Source organism: Eretmochelys imbricata, chromosome 1 (genome assembly GCF_965152235.1).
Source record: "Eretmochelys imbricata isolate rEreImb1 chromosome 1, rEreImb1.hap1, whole genome shotgun sequence".
Lineage (NCBI taxonomy): Eukaryota > Metazoa > Chordata > Testudines > Cheloniidae > Eretmochelys > Eretmochelys imbricata.
In genome coordinates this window covers 200,301,129-200,328,978 of record NC_135572.1, presented here as the reverse complement: position 1 = coordinate 200,328,978, position 27,850 = coordinate 200,301,129, and the positions used below count along the sequence as shown (strand labels likewise).

At 43.2% G+C, this 27,850-nt stretch overlaps 1 protein-coding gene across 1 annotated transcript; it reads left to right on the top strand.

Moving 5' to 3' along the window:
- The first annotated feature begins 774 nt into the window (after positions 1-774).
- DPT (dermatopontin) lies at positions 775-27,850 on the top strand. Its single transcript, XM_077807314.1, has 4 exons — positions 775-1,073; positions 7,662-7,787; positions 19,498-19,605; positions 27,784-27,850. Exons 1-4 carry the CDS (start codon positions 775-777, stop codon positions 27,848-27,850), a joined length of 600 nt encoding a protein of 199 aa, XP_077663440.1.

Here is a 27,850-nt window from a genome sequence, read left to right as displayed (position 1 = left end):
TGGTTTCTTGAATGGGGATGGTTTCCCGAATCAGGGCCTAGGAGTACACTTAATGACCTTAGCAACAATATCTGCTGAATGCGCAGCATATGTCATTTTCAAATGCTCTTAATTCAGTCATTGCAAAATCACTTTCCTCTTGAAACAGCTTGTGCTCTGCTCCTCAATGAGGGCCATTCCCATGCTAGATCAGGACAATCAACCATCAGTCATTTGGGCTCCAAAAAGTCTAAAGGATATTTTTATAATGGGAAAATATTTTTCCCCCACTCTCTTCTCACTCAAAAATAATAGACCCATTTTTGTTCAAGATGAAAAAAGATGGACAAATGCCAAGAATGGAAAATTGCAACCTAAAGATCAACATTTCACCAAATTCTGTCCATATGTAATAGAGCTTGAATTTCAAATGAAACTGTTTTTCAACCTAACGATGGCACAATGGGTTGCTGCAGCTTATGTATTATCAATGTGTGATGTATATGTGCAACCTTTATAGACAGTAGTTTTACAGTAAGGGATTGGAGAAGGTTCACACTCCTGGGAAACCCCAGCTCCTATGCTCCTAAGCATGACTATGCTTGCAGAGTTCCACCTTAAAAGTAACTGAAAGTGTCTGTAGCCAATATTTTAGGTCAGAGAACTTTTGCTGAACAATGACACATTGCACTTGGATCTCAATATGAAACATCTGGAAGCCACATGTTAGAGGCAATATAAAAGGGCCAGCACAACAAACCAGTGGGGCATTTCTAAACCAGAAACATATTCAACATGGACCTTGTTCTTCTCTGTGTATTCCTGCCACTGGTGACGGTGGCTTGGGGCCAGTATGGGGATTATAACTATCAACCCTATGACTATGGGGATAATGATGAGTGGGTCAATGTGTATCGTCAGGGCTTCAACTTCCAATGCCCACATGGCCAGGTGATAGTGGCAGTAAGGAGCACTTTCAGCAAGAAGGAAGGCTCTGACAGACTGTGGAACTATGCATGCATGCCTACGCCCCAGAGTCTTGGGGAACCAACAGAATGCTGGTGGGAAGAGATCAACAGAGCTGGAATGCAATGGTAGGATACTGTTAAACTATCTTTTGAAAGAGAAATTGCAATGCCCAAAGTCGAAGGGTGCATATTAGCACAGTGGTGATAGTACAAGTGCACATTAATTATCTGCTTAGCCATTACAAATGACTGTCTTAGTCAAATTAGTAATGATGCATACTGATGTGATAATGATCCTACATTACACTTCCATAGCACTTTCCCACTGGAGGAGTCCAATGCACTTTGCGAACATTAAGTGATTTAGCCTCACAACCTCACCTCTGAGGTGGCTTGGTATTGTTGCTGCTGATTTTACAGATGGGGAAACTGAGACACAGAGAGGGGATGTGACTTGCCCAGGGCTAAACGAGGAATCAGTGACCGAGCTGGGAACAGAACCCAAAATTCCTGACTACCAATCTCCAACCCTAATCATTAGAAAAAGCTCCTTCCCAGCTTAGTATTGTTTTTTCTCTATATATTTTTGTTGCTGAAGACTTTGGCTTGGGCCCAGTATGGGACTGTTTACTACTTACATCAGTGTTACAGGGGCCAAAAATGCATGCTAATCTATGATGATGATAGTGAATATTAATTATATGATAATGATGTAGCATGTTATGTAAAGCCTAATATAATCCTTTGTAGTTCATATGTAACATGCATATACACTACTGTGCTTCTGAGAAGGACTTTATAGAAATGATCAGATTTTAGGAGGGGGTGGCAAAGGTTCATGAGACCATCTACAGCATTTCATTCTGCGGCATTACATGATCCCAAAATTTAATTTTTCTCATGATGTTTTCATGAAATGGAAAACAGACACATGTTGAAAATGTTCATGTATTCAGTTTTAAAATTTCAGACATTTTAGATTACAGAATTTTTTTGAGCCAAAGAACACAAACTTCTGCAGATTTTGCATGAAACAGGAAATTTTTAAAAAATTCAAAATGAAATGTGAAACCCTTGATTTTCAAGGGTTTTGAGTCGTTTCTGAATGATTCATGCTCCTCAGTTCACCCTGTGATAAGTTCCTATGGCTGATGCAATTGCTAAGAACAAAACTGACTCTTTATACTCACTTTGGAATAAGACTGAAAAGAAAAAGGGAGGGGTAGGAAGGAGACAGAGATGGAAAGATAAGCAAGAGATTGAGATCATTCTGGTTATGTTGTATTACGCAGTCCTTTTCATACTTTGATGCAATTTTCATTTATTACATAATAATTTTGAATGAGTTCTTTCTACTGTTTAAAAATAAAGAAAACATTTTTTCTTCTCAAACAATTCTTGACAGTAATTGCTGAAGTCATTTCTCACAAACGGGATATTGTGTAATTCTATACAAAATGTTTTCTTATGCCATCTGAACCATCTAGCAACATTCATCATCAGAACTATATGTACCTAGGAAGTCTATATCCTCTGCATATCATCTATGCCTTATTTCTTTCTCATCTCTTAGATCTTTTTACTTTGTCTCTCACACTTCCTCTTCTCTTCTCTTTCTTTTCTCTCTCTCTCTTGCTCTCCTCTCTTTTTTTCTATCAATTATCTATCTTAGATATTTCTCTCTCTCTTTTTCTGTGTTTACCTATCTTATCTCGCCATCATTCATTTATCTTGGATACTTTATTTAACTGTCTTTTCCATTTGTTGGTCTTATCTATTTTGGATGTTACTCTCTTAACTAACCTGTCCTGTCTAACTCTTTTATCTGTCTGTTCTGTTTCTCTTATCTCTATATTGAGCATTTTCTCTTTTCCTATATGGATCTATTTCAGGTGGGATTTTCAAAAGCACCTAAGTGACCACTGAAAGTTGTTGGGACTTGTGTTCCTATGTCACTTTCTTAGAATTAGGGCTTTTGAAAATCTAATCCTTCTGTATTTTCTTTATATATCTATCTGCCTCTCTTTTCCAGCTCTCTGCCAGGCTCATCACCATGGTATTTGAGTGCCTGACACTATTCTGAAAATACATCCATTCAGGAACTGTGTAGGAACACAAATATGAATAATAATCTGTAGTACTGTGGGTATCTTTCTGGCCATCTCTGTGTCTGTTTTGGCCTCCTGATTGGTCAGTTCTGCTTGTGAGGGACAAATTAGATTAATTTCAGTTGGCAACAATCTTTGCTGGATTATCTAATCCATTTCTCATTGTGGCGGGATGGATTTTATTATCCTTACATCAGCCCTGACTGGTGGGTGGCTGGCCTCACCTGGCATATCACCAACAACAGAGATTCCACAGCTTCCATTGGCAGCCAGCTCCATTGACAAACATAAAACTGCAAAATTCTTCCTAATATTTAATCTACATTTTCTCTGCTGCAGTCAACGCCTGTTACTTCTTGTCCTGCCTTCACTGACTAAGGAGAATAAATGTATTGTCTGCATGACGTCCCTTTAGCATATTAGCAGGTGGTTGTTGTCACAGTTTCAGGGTACCTGTACCTGTATTCCCCTCTGTGGTCCCTTGAGGCCACCACTTCAGGTTTCTGGCTCCAAGCCATCAGCTCTCTTGGGCAGAGACATACGTCTCTCTCCCTTTGGAGTGGGGTTTTAAGGCTGCACAGCTCCCTGCCTTACACTGAGATATCCCAAGCAAGCCAGTCTGCCTAAAGGCCAGCACCTGTGCATTGCTTTCTCCCTGAAGGGTATGAACAGTGTTTTTCAAACTGTTACAAGTTACCACACAGCTCTTTCTGAGCAAGCACATTTATTCTTAAGGTAAAAGCATCACAGAGAAAACATATAAAAACAGTAAAAGTTCCTATGCAAACACTAAAAGCTTACCAGAGGTCACCCATCAGTCTTCCCAAAGTCTTTTCAACTCTTCTACAAGGGTTGGGGCCCTTAGAGAGAAGGTTCTGCCCGTTTGCTGGATCAGAAGGAAAGCCCTGAGTCAGTTTAAATGCAGCCTTTTTATGCCAAAAGCCCTGTCTTTGTCTGCTGGTCTCTAGAAAACCCAGTTTGAACCAGTATATGCAGGCCTACCCATGGTTGGTACCTCTCTGGAGGTGTTTACTCTGTAATCACACCTCACTGTTTTTGGTTCTGGAGGAGCTGTGATAAACTCCCCCGCTCCCCCCACACACACCTTGCCCCCCAGAGTTGCACACAATCCCTGCCTCATGGTGATACATAAACTTAATATAATATGGGCCCCACAGATATTAATGTGCAGTTGCAATATCTGTCACAGTTGCCATGCTCCCCTCTCTGCTTCTTTGCTTTCAGCCTGAACATGTTCTCCATTTGCTTAACTTTTCCTTAGAGGTCTAATTTTCCCAGCTCTTTAATCAACCTTTGATCATTTTTGCTGCTCTCCTCTGAATTCTCTCCAATTGCTGGCTATCTTGTCTAAAACATACATCAGAAACCCCAGTCTGGCGGAAACACCAAAAAGAGACCTTTGACCAATGACTTGGTACTGTATAGTTGTATGTTTTTAACTAATTACCATCTGTGTATATTGTGCAGTTTTCAAAGCAGAAATAAACCCAAGAGACATTCTTTTGAAAAAAAAAAAAATTAGAGAGAAAATGGAGTAGGGATGTAAAGCTCAGAGAGGAAGAAATATTACGACTTTTCACCATTATGACCGTGATTCAGCATTCACTTAAGTACAGGCTTAACTTTAAGTGCTTTGCTGATTAGGGGATGAGCTTAAGCATGTACTTAAAGTTAGGTATATGTTTATGCGCTCTACTGAATAGAGATGGGCTTAAACATATTGCTGAATAAGCATGTGGGCTCAGTACAGGAGTAACTGGATGAAATTCTGTGGCCTGTGATTTATAAGATGTCAGACTAGATGATCTAAGGGTCCCTTTTGACATCTGAATCTATGAATGTGTTTAAAGTTAAGCACGTGTTTAAGGACTTAGCTGAATTGGGGCCTATTTATGAAGGGAGAGATTCTGACACTTTTAGTCATGCTGAGTAGCACCCTTACTTCACAAGTGTCTCCACTGGCTTCCGGGAGACTGTTTGGGGACCAAGATACTACTCATTGTTAGGGCAGCAGAATCTGGCCCTTAATGACTGGTAGGTAGGCAGGGGTGGGGGATTGGAGCAGTGAGAGGTCTGGGGGACAGTGTCAGTTTCTAGTAATTAATAGCTACACCCTGTTAATTATAGCTTCATTGTGGCAGCTACACAGTGACACGTTTTGAACAGGGATGTGTAATCCAAGGAAGGGTAATGTATGTCTATCCCATTCCTCTACAACGGAGGGGGCCCTGGGAGTTGAGGTTTAAAACTTTTCCACCCGAATGAAGGGAGGAGTTGGGTGATTTCTCTGCCTCTGGTGAAGTTCACTTCTTCTGTGGCCGCTGCTCAATTATCTCTGCCAGAGATTATTTAAAAATATATATTTAGGAAGAGCAACTGTGGATGGAATGAACCAAATTGCTCCAAATGGCAGGGATTAAAATAACCAAACAAACAACTCTTGCACAAGAGAGGATGTCCCTTTGTGAGGTCTTCATTCCCCAGCCCCTCTCCTTATTACATAGACGAATGCTGTGCCCTACCCTCAAAAAACTCTGTTTATTTTTCAGGCACAATGTATAAACTTTTCTAACAAAGTGCAGTTTAATGTAAGTTTGTTGCCTTTTTTCCTTGGTTAGGATTCTAAGAAAATATTTTTCTGGAAGTGGGGAAAACAGATTCTGCAGTCTCTGAATCATTCTCTTTCTCACTCACTCACTCACACACACACACACACACCCTTGGGGCACAGATTACATCATGGGCTAAGGAAGCAAATGTGTGTGGGAGTTGCCTGTTAACATGTTGGCAGCACAGCCCAGTACATTTGTGGAGGACTGTTTTTGTGCAGACTCTTTGACCAACAACGGGGAAGCATTACACAAACCTTGGAATCAGGCTGCCTGCTTTTTAGACTGCCCTTTCCACGTGTTCCCATTTATGCTAGATGCCATAAACAAGCTGTTTTTCCTCACAGTTGTAGGTTTATTTTAAAGGGACAGCAGGGAGCATGTTTACACAGATCCACTGTATTGAATCCAGTGGGACTATTTGCATAGATGGAAACGGAAGCAGGGCTGCTTAGGTTTGTGTATAGTCCTCACTAGTCAACCTCAACAAGGAGTGAGGCCATGGGGAAGAGGCACTAGCCTCCCCAAAAGGCAGAGAGGCTGTGTGGGAAAGGAATGGGTCACTGTCAGTGGTTCATGTGAGGGAAAAAGGGTTGCTAGTGGTATGAGCCAAATTGGACAGCAGGGTTGCCTGTGGCCACAGGGAAGTGGGTGACAGGATTCCTAAGGCCCTGGAGGAAATGGATGGTGGAGTTTCCTGCAACCCTGGCAGAAGCAGATGACAGGAAGTTGTAGGACCTCAGTGGAGCTGGACAGTTTGAGGGCCTCCCTAGGCCTGAGCTGAAGTGCTTTAACTACTTTCAGCTTTGCCTCAAGCACTTACCCTTCCGTTCTTGTCCTTAATGGGCTGATAAATAATGATGTTGGGCTTTATCGCTCAGGTAAAGGCTTTCTGTAAAACAAGGACTGCATCAGCAAAACCAGCAGGCATGCACTTCTGTCCTGCTGCTCCACTTGGAGGAAATTTTGCATGGAATATTAAAAATAATAGATCTTTGTGCAGCGCCACTACAGGAAAGAGTTTTACAGGAAAACAATATTACATAGGCCAGTCTTTTTTTTCCCTGGGAAAATATTGTGCTTGATGTTTCATTAGCAAAGCCCTTTCTTGTCTCTTTGAGAAAGAATCAGCTCATCTGCTCTTCATAGGCAGCAGCTGCATTATTCTGGGCTGTGATCTCACGTACTAAACTGGTTCGGGCCTACTCTCTCCTTGAATTTCTGAGGTATCATAGGAAGTGGCACTGGTGATTGAGAGCGTGGCGCTGTTCCGACTGAGTCAGTTTGTCATGGCTGCCATCTCCATGATGTGTGAATCTATCCTTTATAAATTGGCTCTGAAGAGGGAACTTTGTGGTAGTATTGTACCATAGGCTTTTCAGGCATCGTCTGCCCTACAAGGAAAACTGAGTTTTTTGTAACCCCGGGTTGTTGGTAGAGGACTTTCCTCATAACGTTTAGCCTAGTGGTTTAGTAAATTTAGCAGCAATTCATTTTGCAGATTCAAACTCAAAACCTTGGGCAAATCTTTTAATCTCCCCCCAGAGAATGTCTCCGGTTCCTCACATGCAAAATAATATTGTATTCCTGTTACCAACTCTTGGGACTTTATCACACAATATTTGATGTTTTTTATTAAAGCCCCAGCTCCTGGATTCAGGTGGTTACATGAGAAACTCAACTTTCATTTTAATCAAAGTCAATTTCTATACCACAGGATTGCAAAGAAAAGCTTGAAAATGTGACCCCAGTGAACCCTAAATGTTCAAATACCAGAGGGCAAAGAAAAAGAAGCATTAATTTAACATTTTAAAGCCAATCTTTGCCTGATTCATGATTTTTGAATATTTGGGGTTGGCAACACTGTATCATTTCCTTGCCCAGTGCTTTGAAGATATAAATTGCTATATAAGTGCTGCTTTCTTCTTTACAATATTACTTAATAATGTCTTTTGTTTTTCCCTCCCTTTTCTCAGGTATCAGACCTGTTCAAATAATGGACTAGTGGCAGGGTTCCAGAGCCAGTATTTTCCAGCTGTGCTCGATCGGGAGTGGCAATTTTACTGCTGCCGCTACAGCCGGAAATGCCCATACTCCTGTAGGTGAGTTCCACAAGATTTACTACAGCCCAAGTCTACTCAGTTTTTGCTGCAAAGCATTCAGAATTGTTGTCCTCCCAATGTAGCATAACTGACCATTGGTCCCGGGAAGTTCAGTGCCCTGTTGTCTAATGCATTGAGAAGAAGTTAGTTCTGTGTATCAAGGTGAATCACGTATATTTCCGTTCTGGTCAAGCAGTATCACCTCGGGGGTTGTATGGCTCAGGGGATTTGGGAACAGAGTAGGGAACTTTTCACCTCTAGTCACCTCACACAAATCATTCTCCAATTTCTTTGTAGTACATAGGCTGTTTGGGGGCCTCTGTGGAAATGAATTAGTGATCACAGTCCAAGGCCTGGTGAAGAGATGTCCACATCTCAGAAAAGATCATCACAGTTGGCATTTGTTGGTCTCCTTGTTGGCAGTCTCATCAAGGAGACTAAGGACTAACTGGGCCATGGGTAGTGAGCTCCTCTGCTGCCCCTCGATGTGGTCCTTCTAAATCAAGGAGGAAGATTATTAGCAGGATATTAGAAGGCAAGCTTGCATTGCTCCTGCCTGCTCTGAGGCGAAACAGAAGACTTCAGTTTCCATGGTTGTTAATCCAGCATTTTTTTCACTGGCAAACTAAATAATTCTCTTACACATTTTTTAAGGAAACAATGTGCTTATAGCTTTGTGGCCAGAACTAGTTTTTGAAGCGCATTCTTCATTGAGATGCATGTGAGATGTTCACATGCCTGCAGGCCTTATTGTTTGGCTGGCTGGCTACCGACCAAACGCAACAGCAGTGCATTAATTTTCAGAATCCAATCTCCTTACAGCCAGGAGGGAAAGAAACTGCATTTTTTAAAGCCCAAGTAAAAGGAGCTATAGCAAAATCTGTAAATGCCCCTCTGTGACCTTCCCACTTTATGTGGTCTGCAGATGCTGTGCATTTGCAAATTGTACTGACAGACCGGCCAAGTCTCCAGCTTGTGAGGGAGACTTTGTTTGGATCTCATTTTTAGGCAGATTTTAAAGTCTCTGCCTCTTGTGAGGCAGGAATTTGTTGTGTATGTTCCAATGAAACAGTTGAAATCATTCAAATCACTCTCCTTCAAAGAGTTTTAGTATTACCACTTGGCCATGCCCTGCAAATCTGAAGGCAGATTAGCACAAGATCTAAAATAATAGTCTTGGGTTCATCACGTCTCGTGTTTCTTTTCTACACTACACACAAGCCTGGAGACTGCCCATCTGTTTCAAAAAGACATGGCATTCTCCATTTCTTGTCGTCAGATGTTGGGTAGGGTTTGTTGCATTGTTAAAGAGCAGCCATATTCCAATGCAGAAGTGGAAGCATTTTAAGGAGGGTGAAGTGCTTCCTCCATAAACAGGGTAAAATCCTGCTTGCAGATCCATGCAACAAATCTTGGCTCCTCTGTTCTACTTTCTGTGCTCAGATTCCACAGTGATTGGGTTGGAGATCCATTCATCTAAACAGGGCAGGATACAACAGTGGAGATCCGTTGGGCAGATCTGACAAGACTTTGCCCACAGTTTGTTAAAGGTCTTTGGGACCCTCCAGGGGGACAGAGACATTATAAAGTCAGATCTGCACTGTCTAACTCGTGCCTGACTCTGTGCTATCATCTCTGGCACTCACTCCAGGGTCCAGTTTGCTCTGTTCAAGCGACATGTCTAACATCCTGCTTTCATGTCCTTTGTCCACTCTTGTGCCATTTCCCATGTGGCTCCCTCAGCCTGGAACCTCTCCCTGACCCAGTGTGTCATGCCCACTGATACTCTCCTCCTTAAAGATGTTTCTTCCAAGTGGCCTGTAACCCCTAGTCCTCCCTTCAAAGTAGTGTTATCCAGACAGATACAAGATATAGTAATAGAAGAACCCCACTGAACCATTGCAAGGGCCTCGGACATTGATGGACTTCGATCCCTCCTGTCCTCTGCCTGTAGCACACAGTAGTTTAGTCTCCTGAAGGCTGTAATACTTGGGTCTAATTCTGGTTGTTGGCTTGGTGTGGGGGTGGCTAGGTGAGGTTTAGTGGCCTGTGCTATACAGGAGGGCAGGATCCAGTGGCCTATCGCAGGGCAGGTATACACTGTCATCCCTCTGGGGGGAGATATGGTCCCGTGGTCAAGGTAAAAGGGCTGCCTTTCCATGTAGGGCAGCGTGGCCTAGTAGCCAGAGTTGATAGGGCTGCCGTCCTGTGCAGGGTGGTAGGGCCTAATGGCAAGAGTCAGTTGACCCACGCTTTGGTGCAGGGCAGCACGGCCTAATGGCCAAAAAGTGGGGTGGGCCACCATTCAGCGGTGGGTTGGCAGCTGGGCCCAAGCCCTCCCTACTCCACCAGGTCTCAGCCCAGGACCCTATCAGCAGCGAGAGTATCTGCCACTGGGTCAGTGAGGATCTGTCCAAAACACACTGACTGTGTTCCCAGTTCCACAACCGGGTCAATGTCTGCTCCAGAGTCCTTAGGCCCTCTGGTTCTCTGGGGGTCTTGGCCAGTGTAGCTCCTGACGACTCCTTCTCATGGGCTCCCATGGGCAGCCAGGTATTCTCCTGGGTCTTGGCATGCCTGGCCTCTGCAGTCTGGGGCTCCGACAGCTCCTGGACAGGAACCTGCAACGCACATTGTCTTCTCAGCGGTCAGAGCAGACTGAGCTGGGCTGCTCCCTTTTATACTGGGGTTCCAGTTGGAGCATGCCCAGCAGGGGAGAGGGGGCCTGGCTTCCTCAGCCCACAGCGTAGGGTTAACCTCTTCTTGCCCAATGCAGGGCAGGTGTACCCCCTCACATGACTCATTCTGGTCTTGCACTCACTCTGTGACTCCAACAGAAAATATGAAACTAACAAGACCCTGCTAAACTTCACTGCTCAGCACTTGTTTTTCCTTTACTTCTCTTCCACCAGCCATTAGCTATATATGGTCTATTTAGATGCAGGGCTCATGTCTTCTGAATTATCCATGAAGCATCTTACCCACTGTTGGAGCTACTTAAGTAATAATAATGATAATGCAAGATTAATTATTTATTTCAATGCCTGTCCAATTCTGATAACATCTCTCTCTCTCTCTCTTCCCCACTGCCCCTCTCCCTCTCTATGTCAGAGGCTCCTAAACTGTGGCCTAGTCTGTGGAACAATTTCTGGTTGTCTGTGGAGAACAAGCTGTTCCCATGGTGCTGGCTCCTCCTTCTTGCTTCCACCTGCTCAACTGCATTAAAAGGCATCTAACCAATACAGGCATATTTTCCTAATATTACTTTTCCATGTGTGCAATTACTGTATAATGGATAATGTGTGAGCCACAAGAAAATGTGGTTCATGCTACCAAAATGTTTGCAAATCCCTGATCTACTCTCATCTAAATCAAAACGAGCCCTTCCCTGTGGTATCTGAGTGCAGGGAGATTTCTAAGGAAAACTAATAGGAGCCAGAGATTCACAGAGTAGTTTGAGAATTAAGATGTTCTTATCTCATTTGTCTGACCCCTTTTCCCACTCAAAACGTTTTCATGCCCGTTTCTGCATCTTCTACATCTTCTCTTGCAATATACCTATCACTCATATTTTGGGTTTCACTTTAAACTGCATCTGTGTTTCACCTGAAGGAGAAAATGATCAATTATCCTACCCCGACGCTCCTCATGAAATGAAAAGTTCCTTCCTAAAAGGCAGAGTCTTCCCAATATACAGCAGGCCGGCACACAACTTGTTAGAATCTTTCCAACTTCTCAGCCTAAACATAAAGTTCATTTACCTTTCACTTCTTCAGATTATATATACTACTTATTAGAATACTTTTTAAAGGCACCATTATATAACTAAAACCCATGCTTCAGGGCTTTGCAGAACAGGGATGGACTTAAGCACATGCTTAACACTGAACATATGTTCTCACCACTAAGTCCCAGTGAAACTCCTCAATATGCACCCCTTTACAAGCTACACCAGTAGCCTGCTCCAGTCTTAGATTTTTGAACTTGATATTTTTGGGGGAGTTCTTGTTTTTTTCCTACCACGATAAGCCTTGTTCTTGAATTCCATGGATTTCTACCATACCAAAGATTGTTAAATTAATTACAGGAGAGGGAAAAAACACAATACTTTACCTGCCCGGGAAAATGCTACAAAAGTAAAGTATGTTTGGTGGTGGGAGACCAGGTGTCCACCATCACTCTGGAAGGAACCAAATGTAATCTAATTGGAAAGGCAACAAATTCCTTGCAGATGTGGACATGTCATTACTAAGTAATCCCATTAGACCTCATATTTTTCTTTTCATAGGGGGTACTTGAAAAGTTTGACTCCATGCTCTCAAAAGCAAACATGTCACCGGAGCAGCTGAAAGTCTGCACAGCGTGTTTATGATTGTTTCCCTTCTCCAAACAACCAGCATTGCTGAGGGCCAGAGGGGTCTGGCTGGTGCTGTGGCTGCCTTCTCTCTCAGTTAGATCGGGCAAGCAACTACGCCATTTTCCAAACGTTTACAGTTTATTGGCCTTAAAGGAAGTGTCTGTTTCCTTTACCCAAGATGTCATCAAAACCACATTATAATCCACAGGAGCTTTACCTGGCACCTCTGAGATTATGAGCAGTGCCGTTACAGAGTCAGAAAAGCAACTGCAGAATTGGAAACCCACATTTACCGCTCTCAATACCTTCCAGTTGAATGTGGTCATTTTAAGGCAGAAGTGAAGTTTTCTTGCTGACATATACCCCAGTGAATACCACCCGACGAATTCAGTCTCCATGGCGATCAGTCAGCCACTGTGCAAGAGATCCTAATTCATTTAATGTTGAAAAACGACCTAGCGCTATTTCAGTCCTTTCCCTTTGCAGAATGGGCAGCAGCTCCCAGATCACACAGAGAACTGCATCATGCCAGCGTCCACAGGCCTTCAGCTGAGATTGTGGCTTGTTGTGTTAGACACTGTGCATACACATGATAAGACATGGTTCCTGCGCCAAATAATTTATAATCTAACTAGACAACAGAGGGGAAGGAGAGGTGAAGTGATTTGCCTACGGCCACCCAGCAGAACTGGGGATACAGCCCAGGACTCCTGAGGCCCAGTCCAGTGTCTCATCCATGCTGCCCCCATAAAAGGCTCATTGCCTTTGCAGTGGCTCCAAGCGCCTTGTAGCTCTTGAATCCTTAGCAGCACTCCTCTCTTGGAGCTCTACTAAAATCATGCGCTAGGCTAGAGCCTCTCGTGAAGCATTACTAAGAGGAAACCTCCCTTCGCTTTTCAACACAGCCTGCTTGCTAGGAGGGGATACCCATAATACCCAACTCCAAAAGTACGAAAATCTTCCTCTCTGTTAAACAAACAATTAACTCCCATGTGCTGCAGACATGCCACATGAAGCCATCACCACCTGTAATACAAAATTCCCCTTAGCGAAACCACATTCTTTATGCAACTACAAACAGCACCTGAAGCAACAAGGTCACCCATGGGCCACTGCTTATCCTGAGAGATCACGGGTATAAGGTCAAAGTTCCTGTGCCTTCACAGAATATAAGGCCCCAGCTTTTGGTCACGGCTTCATTGGAGGAAGAGCTGCATGACAATGAGGAAAGACCAGGTCAAAGAGCGGCTTCTCATCTCACTGGCCATAGGTTGTATAATAAATCTGCAATTTACAAGCAAGATAAGGCATCATTAGCAATACAGCCGCTATTGGGGAGAGGGAAAGAGGCGCAGAGGATTGAGCTGTAGAGTGTGAGTCAAGAACATAAGAACGGCCCTACTGGGTCAGACCAAAGGTCCATCTAGCCCAGTATCCTGTCTTCTGACAGTGGCCAATGCCAGGTGCCCCAGAGGGAATGAACAGAACAGGTAATCATCAAATGATCCATCCCAGGTCACCCATTCCCAGCTTCTGGCAAACAGAGGCTAGGGACACCATCCCTGCCCATCCTGGCTAATACCTATTGATGGACCTATCCTTCATGAATGTATCTAGTTCTTTTTTGAATCCTGTTATAGTTTTGGCCTTCACAACATCCTCTGGCAAGGAGTTCCCCAGGTTGATTGTGTGTTGTGTGGAAAAAATACTTCCTTTTGTTTGTTTTAAACCTGCTGCCTATTAATTTTATTTGGTGACCCCTAGTTCTTATGTTACGAGAAGTAGTAAATAACACTTCCTTATTTACTTTTCCACCAGTCCTGACTTTATAGACCTCTATCGTATCCCCCCTTAATCATCTTTTTTCCAAGCTGATAAATCCCAGTTTTATTAATCTCTCCTCATACGGAAGCCGTTCCATACCCCTAATAATTTTTATTGACCTTTTCTGAACCTTTTCCAATTCCAATATATCTTTTTTGAGATGGGGCGTCCACATCTGCATGCAATATTCAAGATGTGGGCATACCATGGATTTATATAGAGGCAATATGATATATTCTGTTTTATTATCTATCCCTTTCTTAATGATTCCCAACATTCTGTTCGCTTTTTTGACTGCTGCTGCATATTGAGTGGATGTTTTCAGAGAACTATCCACAATGACTCCAAGATCTCTTTCTTGAGTGGTAACAGCTAATTTAGACCCCATCATTTTATATATATAGGTGGGATTATGCTTTCCAATGTGCATTACTTTGCATTTATCAAAATTAAATTTCATCTGCCATTTTGTTGCCCAGTCACCCAGTTTTGAGAGATCTTTTTGTAGCTCTTCACAGTCTGCCTTGGAGTTAACTATCTTGAGTAGTTTTGTATTATCTGCAGATTTTGCCATGTCACTGTTTACCCCATTTATGAATATGTTGAATAGAACTGGACCCAGTACAGGCTCCTGGGGGACACCACTATTTACCTGTCTCCATTCTGAAAACTGATAATTTATTCCTACCCTTTGTTTCCTATCTTTTAACCAGTTACCAATACATGAGAGGACCTTCCCTCTTATCCCATGACTGCTTACTTTGCTTAAGAGCCTTTGGTGAGGGACCTTGTCAAAGGCTTTCTGAAAATATAAATACACTATATCCACTGGATCTCCCTTGTTCACATGCTTGTTGACCCCCTCAAAGAATTCTAGTAGATTGGTGAGGCATGATTTCCCTTTACAAAAACCATATTGACTATTCCCCAACAAATTATGTTCATCTATGTGTCTGACAATTTTGTTCTTTATTATAGTTTCAACCAGTTTGCCTGGTAGTGAAGTCAGACTTACCGGCCTGTAATTGCCAGCGTCACCTCTGGAGCCCTTTTTAAAAATTGGTGTCACATTAACTATTCTCCAGTCATTTGGTACAGAAGCTGATTTAAATGATAGGTTACAGACTAGTAGTCCTGCAATTTCACATTTGAGTTCCTTCAGAACTCTTGACTGAATACCATCTGGTCCTGGTGACTTATTACTGTTTAGCTTATCAATTTGTTCCAAAACCTCCTCTAATGGCACCTCAATCTGGGACAGTTCCTCAGATTTGTCACCTAAAAAGAATGGCTCAGTTTTGGGAATCTCCCTCACATCCTCAACTGTGAAGAATATGCAAAGAATTCATTTAGTTTCTCCGGAATGGCCTTATCGTCCTTGAGTGCTCCTTTAGCACCTTGCTCTTCCAGTGGCCCATTGGTTGTTTAGCTTCCTGCTTCTGATGTACTTCAATTTTTTTTTTTTTTGCTATTGCTTTTTGAGTCTTTGGCTAGGTCTTCTTCAAATTCTTTTTTGGCCTGCCTAATTACATTTTTACACTTCATTTGCCAAAGTTTATGCTCCTTTCTATTTTCCTCACTAGGATTTAACTTCCATTTTTTAAAGTATGCCTTTTTGCCTTTCACTGCTTCTTTTACTTTGTTGTTTAGCCAGGGTGGCTTTTTTTGGTTCTCTTACTATATTTTTTTAATTTGGGGTGTACATTTACATTGAGCCTCTATTATGGTGTCTTTAAACAGTTTCCATGCAGCTTGCAGGGATTTTACTTTTGACACTGTACCTTTTAATTTCTGTTTAACTAACCTCCTCATTTTTGTGTAGTTCCCCTTTCTGAAATTTAAATGCTACAGTGTTGGGCCGCTGTGGTGTTTTTCCTGCGACAGGTATGTTAAATTTAATTATATTATACTCACTATTACCAAGTGGTCCAGCTATATTCACCTCTTGGACCTGATCCTCTACTCCACTTAGGACAAAATCAAGAATTGCCTCTCCTCTGGTGGGTTCCAGGACTAGTTGCTCCAAGAAGCAGTCATTTAAGGTGTCAAGAAACTTTGTCTCTGCATCCTGCCCTGAGGTGATATGTACCCAGTCACTATGGGGATATCTGAAATCCCCCATTCTTACTGAGATTTTTATTTTAATAGCCTTTCTAATCTCCCTGAGCATTTCACAGTCACTATCACCTTCCTGGTCAGGTGGTCAGTAATATATCCCTACTGCTATATTCTTATTATTCGAGCATGGAATTAATATCCATAGAGATTGTATGGTACAGTTTAGTTCATTTAAGATTTTTATTTCATTTAACTCTACACTTTCTTTCATATATATAGTGCCACTCCCCCACCAGAATGACCTGTTCTGTCTTTCTGATATATTTTGTGCCCTGGTATTACTGTGTCCAATTGATTATCCTCTTTCCACCAAGTTTCTGTGATGCCTATTATATCAATATCCTCCTTTAATACAAGGCACTCCAGTTCACCCATCTTATTATTTAGACTTCTAGCATTGCTATTTAAGCACTTTAAAAACTTGTCAATTTTTAGCTGTTTCCCATTACATGATGTAATTGAATGAGACTTTTTTTCATTTGACTGTTTCTCATCAGATCCTACCTGTATTTTATCATCTTCCATCCTCTCCTTCTTACTAGGACATAGACAATTTCCATTAGCGGATCATCCCCTAAGGGATGTCTTTGTCCGAACCACGTGCTCCTCCGCACCTGTCGGCTTTCCCCCAGCCCTTAGTTTTAAAACTGCTCTACGACCTTTTTATTGTTAAGTGCCAGCAATCTGGTTCCATTCTGGTTAAGCTGGAGCCCATCCTTCCTGTATAGGCTCCCCCTTTCCCAAAAGTTTCCCCAGTTCCTAATGAACTGGGGAACCCCACCTCCCTACAGCATCGTCTCACCCAGGCATTGAGACCCTGCAGTTCTGCCTGCCTACCTGGCCCTGTGCGTGGAACAGGAAGCATTTCAGAGAATGCCACCATGGCGGTCCTGGACTTCAATCTCTTAACTAGCAGCTTAAATTTGGCCACCAGGACCTCTCTCCTATCCTTCCCTGTGTCATTGGTACCTACATGTACCACGACCACCGGCTCCTCCCCAGCACTACACATAAGTCTATCTATCTATCTTGCTGCTGCTAGGTATATCAGTGAGGCTCCTCACACTGTGGGTGCGCTCGCGCCTGCAGGTGCTACCACCCCGCAGCTCCCATTGGTCGCGGTTCCCAACCAATGGGAGCTGCTTAGCTGGTACTCAGGGCGTGGGCAGCGCACAGAGCCTCCCATGCCGCCCATGAGCCTAAGGGCCGCAGGGACCTGGTGGCAGCTTCTGGAAGCCACGCAGAGCTAGGGCAGGCAAGGAGTCTGCCTTAGCCTCGGGCCCCGACTGTACCACCAACCAGACTTTTAACGGTCTGGTCAGCAGTGCCGACCAGAGCCACCAGGGTCACTTTTTGACTGGGCATTCTGGTCAAAAACTAGAGGCCTGGCAACCCAACACTTGAGGCACATTGTGCATACGCTAAGACAATGACTCTGGGCCTGATCCAGATCTCTTCAGGGACTTCAGTGGGAGTTGAATTCAGACCTATCGCCCAAATCCTCTCATCCACAGAGGACACCTCCTTCTCCTTCCTTCTATCAGAAAACCCAGCTCAGCAATCATCCATTCCCCTGGCTGTGTTATTTCTCCCTTCGGACAGGTGTTCTGTTTGGTTGTCTGCAGCAGCTGACTGTATCAGTGATGAAATGTTGTTGTATGTGGATCATCACTTAACAACAAGGCACCACAGAGACTGGGTTGAACGCCAGCCCCCTGGCTGGAATGCTGACGAGGATGCTGTTACACCGACCTGATCACACACTTCTCAGATAAGACCAGGCAGTGTTGCACTCATTCTGCAATCAATAATTTGTTTGATGATGGTGTATGGTTAGGGATAGGTGGCAGCAGTATGCCTGTGGGGTAAAAAGGAATCCGCTCCTGATACCTTTAAGGTCTTAAACATCTGCATCAGAATTCTAACCTGATTCTTATTTTCATTTGCCCGGGAATAATATTTTGCCAACTGTGATGTTGCATTGGATGGTCTTTTCCTTTCATTTTCAAGAGCAGAAAATGACCCGTAATTAAGTCACATCTGCTATGTACAGAGAAAACAAACAGCTCAATAGTATGGTAAACAAAGTAATGTAAAATGCATTTAATCATACAGCCATTGGTGGTAATTTCAGAGAATTTTTAATCACAGAAACAGTTCTGGAATAAAGCAGCCTAAGCTAATACGTAAACATGATCTTTTTGAAAAATCAGATACACTTGCCTTAAAATATTCTTCCAGTTTCTGATAGTTCCCATAGTTACCGGTTAGGGCCCTGATTCACCAAAACACTTAAGCATGTGCTTAATTTTAAACATGTAAGTAATCCCAATAGTACTATCCCTATTCAGCAGAACATTCAAGGATGTGCTTAAATCCCATTGACTTTAATTGGGTTCAAGCACATAGTTGAGTGCTTTGCTGAATAGGGAGGGGGCTATTTGTGTGTGTAAGAATGTCCTTAAAGACTTTGCTGAATTTGCTGGGGCCTAGATCAGGGAACTGGGAGTTAGAGCTCCTGGGGTGAAGTCCTGCTCCTATTAAAGTCAGGGGTAGTTTTGCAATTGACTTCGATTGGGACAGAATTTCCTCCTGAAACCTGATTTATCACTATTTTACTTCAGATTCACATGGATATAACTCTGTTTACACCTGCATAAACCCAGTGATGAATCCAGCCTCTTGTCTCCATTCCCAACCTCCACCAGAGTCTTGATGGATGACCTTGGGCAAGCTGCCTACCCTCTCTGTGCCTCTGTTTAGTCATCTGTAAAATGGGAATAATACTACTTGCCTACTTCCCAGGAGGGTTGCTTGTAATTATAATTCAATTAATGTTTGCAGAAGCACTTTGAGATCCTTGGATAAATTACACTTTACACATTTAATCCAGATCATTCTCTCTTAAAGCCTGAATACAAACCGGGAGGAAAGAGAAGAAAGAGGAACACAATAGCTGTTATATTCATACGTATAAGTCATAAATGGAGACATGGTTGTATTTATTTGACTTGGCAATATTTAGGACACTTTGCAGTACTAAACCAAACAAACTGATATGAGGAAAGTAACAGACACAGAAGAAATAGACAGGCATTACATTCTTATTCAGATTGCCTTTCTCCCAGAGTTGCTGCTATGTTTAATAATCAGACCTACTCTACACAAGCTAAATTCTTTGTAATTACCTAAAGGATTCCAAGAACAAATTGCATGCAAGAGAAACAAAACCATGTTATGTGTAGGACTCTGCATTATGATGTTGTCAAAGAATAAGAACTTTCAAAGAGTAAAAACTTTCAAAGAAATAGAGGTGAAGATTCTGGCACTTGATCTGCACTCAGTTCATTCTATTTCATTCCTCATTTCTTCCAAAAGGTAAATTGTGTTTTCTTTTCCCTTGACATAAAGTCTGACAGCAGAGCAGCCGGGACACTATGGAGAAGATATGGACATGATGATGTACACCTATGATCATTACATCCGGGGAGCAACTACTACCTTCTCTGCTGTGGACAGGTTTGCTTTTTGCTTTGTGTTGTTATTGGAAGTGGGAGAAAAAGTGGGTATTTCCCCCGCTCCTCCCCATCTGGAATATAGGGTTGCCATACTGGATCAAACAATGGTCCATCAAACGCACTATCCCTCATCTGGGGAAGTCCATCATGCACCTGGCTAATTGTTATGGGCTGTACATAGGGGAGGGGAGGAATACCTCCCTGTCCTCAATGGTGATCATCTTAGCTGAGATTTGATTAGTAGGCACAGCTACAAGCATTACTAGCAGTGGGCCTCAGCCAAGAAGTTCACATGTGGATCTGCGCTCCCCCAGGTTTACTGGTGTTTGGATCTAGAGTTTTGGCTCTTGCCTAGCTCCGGATACTGTTGTTTATAAAGGTTTCAGAGTAACAGCCGTGTTAGTCTGTATTCGCAAAAAGAAAAGGAGTCCTTGTGGCACCTTAGAGACTAACCAATTTATTTGAGCATGAGCTTTCGTGAGCTACAGCTCACTTCATCAGATGCATACCGTGGAAACTGCAGCAGACTTTATATATACACAGAGAATATGAAACAATACCTCCTCCCACCCCACTGTCCTGCTGGTAATAGCTTATCTAAAGTAATCATCAGGTTAGGCCATTTCCAGCACAAATCCAGGTTTTCTCACCCTCCACCCCCCCACACAAATTCACTCTCCTGCTGGTGATAGCCCATCCAAAGTGACCACTCTTTACACAATGTGCATGATAATGAAGTTAGGCCATTTCCTGCACAAATCCAGGTTCTCTCACTCCCTCACCCCCCTCCCAAAACCCACCCCCATACACACACAAACTCACTCTCCTGCTGTTTATAAAATTATCCAGATCTTTAACATTCCAGCTTGACTATCCCATACCCCTGGAAGGACAGAGGTGCTCATTTCAGCCCACCCTTCATGAAGGCTACTGGGGAGCCAGCAGGTGTGTAGGGCGCTTGGCGTTTCCCTCAGGCCGCACAGGACTGCCAAATGCTGCACGCTGTGTGTGGAGACACACCTGCTGCTCCTTCTGCTCACTTGCATGCTCAGCGAGTGCGCGCCACGCTGCATCAGCCGCAGGTGACCCACATCAGATGTATGCTGCTTCCTGACAAATTAGAAGCCAGGCTTTTACGGTTCCAGAAACGAAGGATACAATGCCCTCAATCCCCTGTTACGCTGGCGTCAATTGCCATAGCCACAGAGCCCCTGAAGACTGCATTTTGCCATCTTTAGCTTGATTCAGGTAGACAGTTGCTAGGTGCTATCATTGGGGGTACAAGGAAAAGAGGACTGGGACTCCTCTTCCACTCCCAACCCCGCCATAACAGTAGATATATCCCCCCTGAAGCCTCACAGCAGTCCTAATATCACACCACCCCCCGCTTTTATATATGGTGATTGTATGATTATTTTCTATGACCCATTGAGTAGAGCCTAGTGCTGGTGACTGGCTGCTGGTTGGAACTCCTTTAAGCAGAGTACCAACAGGAACAGATCATTGGTCTGACCCGGTACAGTAATTTCCATATTCTTATAGACATGACTTCAGATTATTCCCCATGCCTGAAACCAATTCTTATAATTTACAGTCATGTAAAAGGGACTAAAATGCCTGTGTTTGTAGACATTCAGGGAACTTACATTAACAATTGAGGGTATTTCAATTGCATGTTTTTCAATATGCAAAGAGCTACACTATATGTTCAATCTAAAATTGTTTTCTTTCATCTAAAATAAAAGTAACAAAAAGGAACAAAAATAAAGTCTTCATGAGAGAAGACAGACAGTATGTGCATCTCCCCTGTTCAGGGTGATGCATAAATACACAAAAAGAAAAGGAATACTTCTGGCACCTTAGAGACTAACCAATTTATTTGAGCATGAGCTTTCGTGAGCTACAGCTCACTTCATCGGATGCATACTGTGGAAAATACAGAAGATGTTTTTATACTCACAAACCATGAAAAAATGGGTGTTTATCACTACAAAAGGTTTTTATGGCTGACTTAGAACAACGCTTCCTCAGCTCTCGTCCCCTAACACCCCTACTCTACTTGCGCTATTTTGATGACATCTTCATCATCTGGACCCATGGAAAAGAAGCCCTTGAGGAATTCCACCATGATTTCAACAATTTCCATCCCACCATCAACCTCAGCCTGGTCCAGTCCACACAAGAGATCCACTTCCTGGACACTACAGTGCTAATAAACAATGGTCACACAAACACCACCCTATACCGGAAACCTACTGACCACTATTCCTACCTACATGCCTCCAGCTTTCACCCTGACCACACCACACGATCCATCGTCTACAGCCAAGCTCTGCGATACAGCCGCATTTGCTCCAACCCCCCAGACAGAGACAAACACCTACAAGATCTCTATCAAGCATTCTTACAACTACAATACCCACCTGCTGAAGTGAAGAAACAGACTGATAGAGCCAGAAGAGTTCCCAGAAGTCACCTACTACAGGACAGGCCTAATAAAGAAAATAATAGAACGCCACTAGCCGTCACCTTCAGCCCCCAACTAAAACCCCTCCAACGCATTATCAAGGATCTACAACCTATCCTGAAGGATGACCCAACACTCTCTCAAATCTTGGGAGACAGGCCAGTCCTTGCCTACAGACAGCCCCCCAACCTGAAGCGAATACTCACCAGCAACCACATACCACACAACAGAACCACTAACCCAGGAACCTATCCTTGCAACAAAGCCCGTTGCCAACTGTGCCCACATATCTATTCAGGGGACGCCGTCACAGGGCCTAATAACATCAGCCACAGTATCAGAGGCTCGTTCACCCGCACATCTACCAATGTGATATATGCCATCATGTGCCAGCAATGCCCCTCTGCCATGTACATTGGTCAAACTGGACAGTCTCTACGTAAAAGAATAAATGGACACAAATCAGATGTCAAGAATTATAACATTCATAAACCAGTCGGAGAACACTTCAATCTCTCTGGTCACGCGATTACAGACATGAAAGTTGCGATATTACAACAGAATAACTTCAAAACCAGACTCCAGCGAGAGACTGTTGAATTGGAATTCATTTGCAAATTGAATACAATTAACTTAGGATTGAATAGAGACTGGGAGTGGCTAAGTCATTATGCAAGGTAACCTATTTCCCCTTGTTTTTTCCTACCCCCCCCCCATTCCTCAGATGTTCTTGTTAAACCCTGGATTTGTGCTAGAAATGGCCCACCTTGATTATCATACACATTGTAAGGAGAGTGATCACTTTAGATAAGCTATTACCAGCAGGAGAGTGGGTTTGTTGGGCAGGGTGGGAGAAAACCTGGATTTGTGCTGGAAATGGCCCACTTTGATTATCACACACATTGTAAGGAGAGTATCACTTTAGATAAGCTATTACCAGCAGGAGAGTGGGGTGGGAGGAGAGAAAACATTTTGTATAGATAAACACCCATTTTTTCATGGTTTGTGTGTATAAAAACATCTTCTGTATTTTTCACAATATGCATCCGATGAAGTGAGCTGTAGCTCACGAAAGCTCATGCTCAAATAAATTGGTTAGTCTCTAAGGTGCCACAAGTCCTCCTTTTCTTTTTGCGAATACAGACTAACACGGCTGTTACTCTAAAACCTATAAATACACAAGTTATGCACACAGGGAGAGTTCTTAGTAATTGCAGAATATAGGAAGCAAAGGCACAACATCATAGCTACATACACAATCATAACGTGACTGAATAGCGCCATCCCTTCAATAACTTAAACATGGATTGGGCCAAACACTGGTGAATATTCTGTACTGTAGATCAAGCTGGTTCATTAGTGTAAGGACCCATTCACAAACAGCTTGATGAATCAGAAGCTGGGTTTCAGGCAGAAGGACACACAGAAAAGGGAAACCCTATTAATCTACTGGGGAATTGGAAGGGGGACGGTAGAACCCACGGTGTTTCATAAGGCCCAATATGGAGTGGTTTAAAATAGAGAATTTTACCTATAATGGGCCTGATTCTTCCACCCCTTTGACACAACGTAAATGCAGAATAACTTCACTGAAATCAGCAGCGACACCGATATAAAACATAGGGTAAGTGAGCAGCTTGAAGCATGCTGCAAGTCAGGCACAGAGAATTAAGGTTAATGAAATATAACACTGATTCCTTTCCAGAGAATGAGTTAATTACTTTGTATCAATCATGCCAGACCCTTATTTACCATTAGCATTCATTACCACCTTATGAGCAGGGCTCTATGTACAATGAGATTATACTGGCATGCAAATGGATATCATTGGTCTGTTTTTGAAGTTGCTGCATTATTGTGCTCCAGAGTCTCCACCTTAAACTAAATTATCTCTCTAGCCATCATGGTTGCAGAGATAACCTTCAAAATGTGAACCTAATGTAGAAAAATGCAGCACCCAATTTGTAGACAGTCTGAAAAAACAGGCCTGAGAAGTGTGAACAGCCCCCATTAATCCAATAGGGGTGTTGACTCAATTATAATGAGGTCAATTTACAGGGCAACACTGTTAACTATTTCACTGCTGGCTATTTTAGCCGCGACACCAAGCCAATTTGCTAACCCACCATTATGGCCTGGGATACCGTTGCAGATACTGAGTTGGGGTGTACTGAGGCAGCCAGTTGTTGCCAAGAGTGGCTGGAGAGAGGCAAATTAGGAGTTCACCTGACAAGGAGGGAAAGAAGAGATGCCTTGGCCACAGTGACCGTCCTAGCTCCCTGGCAGCATACCAGGGAGTCCCCCTGGCCAAGGTTGTCAGTACGATGCCATGGGAGTCGTGGCTTTGCAGAAATAATAATAAATTCCCAGGCTTTTACAGTCCCAGAAATGATAGTTTCTGACAAAATTGCCTGGGGCTGATGATTGCTTACTGGCAACATTGTAGCAGAAATTATTCCTACCAGAAGCAGGAGTAACTGACGTAAGAGATAGGCAGTTGGATCAGAGGTGCCTCGCTCCCTTGTGGTAGAGAAGAGACCAGACTCCCAGGTCATGGCTACACTAGGTTTTCCCCCTTAGCATTTCCCACTGCACTATCCCCATTGATAGTAGCAGTGGGAACACTAGTGTAGACAAGGCGCTGGCTGCTGGTTTGAACACCTTTGAGCAGGGTTCGATAACACGGAGCTTACAATGCCAGCTATACCCAGGAGCCCCACCATCCCTATCACTGGTGGAGCTGAACCTATGATAGCCGCAGTGGGGGATTTTAGAGAAGAAAAGGCTAATGCAACCCCGCCTGGGAATCTTTAGGGAGGCTGCTGGACACCGACAGACCTCGCTGTTTTTTCCAGCTCTCTAGTTGCCACAATGACTAACCCAGGCTGTTCTGCCCAAATGCCACCAGTCCAGGTCTCCCTAAAGCCTGGTTTGGAATCTGCAGTCGCGGAGTGGGCCATGAATTTACTGTACATGTCAAAATGCACGGTGCACATCCTCCTCTGCAACCCTTTGCCGCTCCAGCCCCTGTGGGGACCCAGCAGGTTTTGGCAGTGCAAGTGGTGGGACACAAACGTCATGCCCAGCCACACGCCTTACACGAAGTTCAATAATTTGGTATACAGAGATTTTTGTCATCTGTTCTATGTCTTTGCTTGAGTGAACTGAATAGTGAGAAATCTCTTAACTGCTATGAGAATCATCATTAAAGCCACATTGGCATTCAGCTACCTGTGCGGTAAGTGCAATAGAAATGCCTAGGGAGACCCTGACTACTAGGGTGACCAGACGGCATGTGTGAAAAATCGGGACAGGGGGTGGGGGGTAATAGGCACCTATATAAGACAAAGCCCAAATATCGGGACCGTCCCTAAAAAATAGGGACATCTGGTCACCCTACTGACTACCCAGATAGATTAGCTAAACTATCAGGTGTTTTAGGCTCCCAATTAGGTTTCGTATAACAACAAGAAATCAAATCTATTAGGATTAGAAATAGTGTAAATTTTTAATTTAATTGGAAACAAGTATTTGGGTTTCCTCAGATAACAACAGAACTAGGTACATGAGAACCAGAGTGAAAGTGACCGGCAAAGCTTTGCTTCCTAATTAACGGTATGTCTACACTGCAAAAATAGGTCAGTGTGTTCTTAACTCAGGTTAAGACACAGAAGCTCAGCTTTAACTCAGGTCAGAGGAGCCTGGGATTGAATTTGAGGGGCTGATTTGAGTTAGAAGCCAAGTTGCTATGTCCTGACAGCTACTTTAACCTGAAAAGAAAAGGAGGACTTGTGGCACCTTAGAGACTGAAAAATTTATTTGAGCATAAGCTTTCGTGAGCTACAGCTCACTTCATCTCATGAAAGCTTATGCTCAAATAAATTTGTTAGTCTCTAAGGTGCCACAAGTCCTCCTGTTCTTTTTGCGGGTATAGACGAACATGGCTGCGCCTCTGAAACCTAACTTTAACCTGAGTTAGCTAACCTGAGCCAAGAACACACCTATTTTTTTTGGCAAGGTATACATACCCTAAGAGAAATGCAAAAGATTAAACAAACAGCACAAAGGGTACAAAGTAAGCCCAGAATCATAGGCACCAATTCCATGGGTGCTCTGGGGCTGGAGCACCCATGGGGAAAAATAGTGAGTGCTCAGCACCCACCAGCCACCCGCTGATCAACTGTTTGGCGGTGGGCAGGGGGCGCTGGGGGTAGGGGACGGAGCACCCACCCAGAAAAATGAAAGTTGGCACCTGTACCCTGAATAGTCCCGAAAAGTTGAATAGGGCTTAAAATTAAATTTGTTTAATGGTCTGATGGATTGAGATCTAAATTAATGTTTCAAAACTCTTTCTGGTTTAATATCATAGACAGTGTTATTAATACAGGAAGTAAAGAACATTTCTTTTAGACATGCTTGATTTTTATCTTGACAGTGTTCTTTTAATGGCAAAGGTACTGGATCTGAGCTTTTGAGCTTAGAGCCTCCATTCCAACAGGGGCGAGTTTAATAGATCCTAATTTTGAGCTGTAAAACCTTGTTGAAGCATGACGTATCTGTATCTCTGGGTATCCACGCAACCAAAGGAGTAACACGTCTGTGATCAGCATGCATGTACCCACAGGTGATGATTTCTTAAACTGAATCTAAAAATAAGTTTGGCGTTGTATTAGCCCTTGGCGACATATGTGTCAGCAAACAGTCAAAACTAGCTAGGCAAGCAAAAATCTAAAAAAAAAAAAAAAAAAGATTAAACCCTGCTGGTTAATGTGAGAGACACACTGTTCTAAATTATACTCTGTTAAAATGAGGAAAAACTACCATAATAATATGTACAGTAAATTAAAACTGAACTGAAAGGACTTTTACTTATAGAGAGTCCAGGGGGACAAAATTTTTCTCTCATGTCCCTCCAGTATAAGTCAAGAGTAATTCAGCTGAAGTCAATCGAGTCACATCCCAGCAAATGTGAGATCAGTATCTGTCTTCCATTCGCTACAGCGCCTCCTGTCCTTCATGAATGCACAGCGGCATGCGCCGTTTGGGGTTGCCGGCAGAAGACAAAGACTGTGCATGGATCTGGGAAGGAAATCTCCCCTTTGCCTGGACCAGCTCTCACAATGTTACCAACCCGGCATTCAGACTCAAGCTCAGACAATTAGCTGTAGCAGAGCTTCTGGAAACCTCCAAACTTTGGAGAGCCACTCATTACTAATTTAAATCACAATTGCCATCTGCCAATATTTTACTCTACGTCTGAATTCTTTAGTTACCCAGTACCGTATGACAGCTGAAGACGACCAACCCATTTCATGTACCACAGTTTACAGAGCAACTCATCACCTGAGCACTCACTTTTGATCATAACCAGCCTGGCTTTTCTCCTCTAGTCACTGGTTTGAAGCTTACTGGAGGTAGATCATGATTAAAAGTCATTATCTTCTGATGGGTAATTCAGTGGCCTTACGCTCTTAAGTTTGTCAGGGGGCAGGGCAGGGCATTATCAATCTTTTGAAATATTCAGCTGCCTTCCGTAATGTAACCGCACAGCAGGGAACACTTGGAGGAAGACTGATTGGGCTCGTGGCTGACAGACAGAGTTTGCTAGCTGGAGGCACCTTTAGTGCAAAGTTGTTCTCATTTGTATAATTTTATCCTCTGCGGTTGCCCTCACCTCATTAATGTCTATCTTTTGTCTCTCTTCCCCCGCAGGGATCGTCAGTGGAAGTTCATCATCTGCAGGATGACAGCCTTTGACTGTCAATTTCAAAACCTTTAG

Coding starts and splice junctions, on each gene's coding strand:
- DPT (XM_077807314.1), top strand. CDS start 775: ATGGACCTTGTTCTTCTCTGTGTATTCCTGCCACTGGTGACGGTGGCT. Junction 7,788..19,497: donor AAATGCCCATACTCCTGTAG/GTGAGTTCCACA, acceptor CTTGACATAAAG/TCTGACAGCAGAGCAGCCGG. Junction 19,606..27,783: donor ACCTTCTCTGCTGTGGACAG/GTTTGCTTTTTG, acceptor CTTCCCCCGCAG/GGATCGTCAGTGGAAGTTCA.